At 56.1% G+C, this 4198-nt stretch overlaps 1 protein-coding gene across 1 annotated transcript in view; it reads right to left on the reverse strand.

The window, feature by feature from the left end:
- Positions 1 to 4198, reverse strand: part of Fbxl18 (F-box and leucine rich repeat protein 18) — a 23539-nt gene that overhangs the window by 12546 nt on the left and 6795 nt on the right. The window contains exon 3 of the mRNA XM_021163851.1: positions 1948 to 3491. Coding sequence (XP_021019510.1) covers positions 1948 to 3491 — 1544 coding nt within the window. The remainder of the gene's footprint in view (positions 1 to 1947; positions 3492 to 4198) is intronic.

The raw sequence follows: 4198 nt of genomic DNA on the forward strand, positions 1-4198 counted from the left end.
TTTGTAGACCAGGCTGGCCTCGAACTCAGAAATCCGCCTGCCTCTGCCTCCCGAGTGCTGGGATTAAAGGCGTGCGCCACCACGCCCGGCTTGATACAGGGTCTTATTATGTGGCCTTGGCTGGATTGGAACTCACTATTGGAGTAGTGAGGCTGGACTCAAACTCACTGAGATGCCCCTGCCTCTGCCTCCCACGTAGTCCTCAACTCTTCTCCTTTAAACAGTGGGTGACGATGGCGACCCCTGTGCTTTGCAGTGCACAGTGTGAGTGCATTCCATGCTCGGCTCTGGGGACACCAGGAAGCTCTGTGCTAGGAGTCAAACCCAGAGTCTGGAGGTGTTAAGTGCTCTGCCGCCAAGCTACATCCTCAAGCCTTTCTTAAAGATATTATTTCAAGACAGGAAGTTGTGAAGTTGCCCGGGGCTGGGCTCAGACTCACTGTCCCAGGCATGTCTTCAACCTGTGATGGGTCCTGCCACCCACCTCGAGGCCATCACTCCCAGAAGTCTGAGTTTCTTTCTGAACCATCTGTTTGCACAGCCTGCCTGCATTTGTCCCCACAGGGCACCAGCAGTGGCTCCCAGCAGAAACCCCTGCTCTCCTCTGCCTGCCCCATCTCCCACTCCCCTCCTGCTCCTGCAGTGCCCTGGCTGCTCTGAATCAAGGAGGTTTGGGCACTGACATCTGCTCCGTGCTTCTGGCTTTGTTGAGGAAGGTTCTTGCTAACACAACCCAAGCTGCTCTGGACCTCAGGACACACACACCAGACATCTGGCATACCCTAGTCCTGACGGCCCCAGCCAACCGCTACACACCCTCCAAGAGTCACTGTGAGGGTTAGAGCACTTTCTAGCAAATATTAAAAACCAAGTTCAAATCCCCAGGAGCCATGTAAGATCCAGGCAGGCCACACATGTCTCTAACCCCCAGGTCACTGGCCAGCCAAAATGACCAGCTTTGGAATCAGTGAGACGTCTTGTCTGTTGAAATAAGGTGTGGAAGAGCAAGGTGGCTCAGAGTTAGGTAAGAGCACGTGCTGAGGAAGTCTGATGGCCACAGTCAACCCTCAGAACCCCTGTAAAGGTGGGAAGACAGAACCAACCCCACACATTTGCACTGGCCTCCACATGTACGCCGTGGCAATGCACCCCCACATGGTAATCATAATTAACATTTACGGCTAGGTACAGTGGAGTCCACCTTTAATCCCAGCACCCAGGAGACAGAAACACGGGGAGCCTGTGACTCCAAAGGCAGCCTGGTAAATACACTAAGTTCCAGGCCAGCCAGGGTGACAGAGTGAGACCTTGTCTCAAAACCCAGGGTGGGGAGCTGGGGGAAATGAGACACAGACCTGGAGAGCCGGCTCAGTGGTTAGAGCACTGGCTGTTCTTCCAATGGACCCAGGCTTGGTTCCCAGCACCCACATGGTGGCTCACAACCTTCTATATCTCTAGTTCCAGGGGATCCATCATTATCTTCTGGCCTCCACAGGCACTGCACATACGTGGTGCCACAGACATGCATACAGCCAAAATACACACATATAAGAATAAAAGTAAATAAATCTTTAAAAAAAAAAAGTTGAAGACTGTAAGGTTGTAGATGAATAAATGCAGCAGGGGCTCCTGTGAGTGTGAGATGCGAGAAACCCGTGCTCAGGATCCCTGCCTCCCACGGCTCTGCTAATCGCCACCACCCCAGCTTCCTGAAGCCACTCCCTGCAGACACTAAGGTTCCTTTCCTCTGATCTCTAGGACAGGCCTGTGTTAGCGCTAAGCTCCACCTTGACAGGCAGATACCATCTGCAAATCCCAGAAGCCCTAGAGAAGTCTGAGATCTTCTGCCCCTCAAACCTCAGCCCCTCATCTCAGGTCCTCATGTCTGAGCCTCTCACCTTAGCCCTTTGCCCTTTACCTCACCCCCTCAAACCCTCAGCCCCTCACCTGAGGTCCTTCAGCCGCTTGCAGTGCTTCAGCATGTCAGCGAGAGCAGGCATGTACACCACCTTCCCCATCATGCCCAGGTTGGCCAGCGATAGAGACTGCAGGTGCTGGCACTGGAGACCGATGCTCACGAGTCCGGAGCCCGTGAGCATGCCTGGCAGTTGGGCTAGAGTCAGGTGCCGCAGGAAGGTCAGCTGGCCAATGGCGGCCACCTCTGAGTCCCCCACGTTCTGTGCCCGACTGCAGGGTGGGAGGGAGTTGCGGATGGCAGGCTCATTGCGGGGCATGGCTGAGGAGAAATTGGACCCGATCAGTTCCAGGTGCTCCAGATATGGGAGCTTCTTCAGCAGAGACCAGAACACAGAGGCAGGCTGTGAGGCCGACTGGCCCACGAAGGGGTTGGGACAGGTCTGCACCCCAATGCGCACCTTCTTGCCAAATCCACGGGGTACTGCGTGCATGGCCGGCGGGGCGGGCGCACGGTCAGGCCTGGGTGCCGAGTCAGCCACAGAGCAGACAGGCAGGGACAGGGAACGCAGGTGGCAGAGCCGAGCCAGGAGCTGGCAGAGGTGGCGGCCCAGGCCGTCGGAGCTGTGGTGATGGGCGGCTGAGAGATTGAGGTGGTGCAGGTTGCAGCAGGACTCCACCAGAGTCTCCAGGATGCTGCTGTCAATGTCGTCCTCGGCCTTGCGCAGCAACGAGTCCGCAGACAGGCAGTGCACACAGCCGCTGAGGTTGAGGCTGGCCAGGCTGCGCAGGTCCTTCCCGCCATTGATGAGCCGCTGGATCAGGTGACCCCCTGACAGCGTACACCGGCTGAAGCTGAAGTAGAAGGGATTGTTGAATTTCATATGCTGGAGGAGGGTGGAGCCATTGAGCCAGGACTTGGGCAGCTGCAGTGCATCCAGGGCCACGTTACGGGCCATGGAGTCCAGCAGGTTTTTGGTGGCCCCGCTCTCTGCAAAGCTGCCCGGGACAGAGATGAGGAAGGCGTGCAGGTTCTCAGGCGTGCGGTCGCTGAGCACAGCGAGGTAGAGTCTCACCACCTCCTGGTTGATGTAGCCAGGGGCCAGGCGTGCATAGAAGACACGCAGGTTCTGGTAGTGGGGCACGTTGCTCTGGCCCACCATGAGCTGGCCCGAGAGGACGGCCCCCTCCCGGGTGCGGTCCAGGATCTCGAAGTAGAGCAGCAGCTTCTGCAGGCTGGCACAGCAGGGCACCACCCCGTAGGATGGCGTGAAGAGTGTCTGCTTGAGCTCCTGCACGCGGCTCAGCGTGGCCTTGCACTCACTGCTCAGCTGGCTGGCGTCGAAGCCGGGGCTCACGTCAATGGCCAATGAGCGCAGGTGCTGCAGGGCTGAGAGCACCTTGGACAGCCGCAGCGAGGTGAGGTGGCAACCTGACAAGTTCACCTTCACCAGGCTGTGACATCGGGCCACGTGCTCGATGGTAGAGCCAGACAACCAATAGCAGCCTGCCATGTTCAGCTGTTGGATCTCCCTGCCAATCTCCTTCACCAGTTGCTTTACCTTCTCCTCACTGGCCTGCAGGATGGAGACAGGGCAGGAGAGACAGGGATCCCGGGCTACTTCCCACTTCTGCTCAGAGAGCGGCCCATCCCTCCTCTTCCAGACACCTGCCCCTGGCAGCAGTCAAGAGAGTCCTGCTCCCAGGAAGATGGTCGCTAGCCAGGCCCTGGTGGCCCAGGCTAGCATGCCAATACTTGAGAGGCTGAGATAGGAGCATTACAAGTTTAGCATCCATCCGGGCTGCAGTGCTCCAGCATGGCCTGGAGTACTCACCAAGACTCGTGTTTCAAAAGGAAAAACAAGCCGGGGGATGGTGGTGATGCATACCTTTCATCCCAGCCCTTGGGAGGAAGAGGCAGGTAGTTTGAGGCCAGGCTGGTCTACAGAGTGAATTGCAGAATAGCCAAGCTACACAGAGAAAGCCCATCTCAAATAAATAAATAAATAAATAAATAAATAAATATTCACATCAGGGGCTTCACAACTGCATGTAACTCCAGCTCATCTCAAATAAATAAATAAATAAATAAATAAATATTCACATCAGGGGCTTCACCACTGCATGTAACTCCAGCTCCAAGGGAATTTGGTACCTCTGACCTCTGAGCACAAGAACTCACACAGGGGCTGGAGAGATGGCTCAGTGGGTAAGAGCACCCGACTGCTCTTCCAAAGGTCCAGAGTTCAAATCCCAGCAACCACATGGTGGCTCACAACCATCC

This window comes from Mus caroli, chromosome 5, assembly GCF_900094665.2.
Source record: "Mus caroli chromosome 5, CAROLI_EIJ_v1.1, whole genome shotgun sequence".
In the NCBI taxonomy this organism is placed as follows: domain Eukaryota; kingdom Metazoa; phylum Chordata; class Mammalia; order Rodentia; family Muridae; genus Mus; species Mus caroli.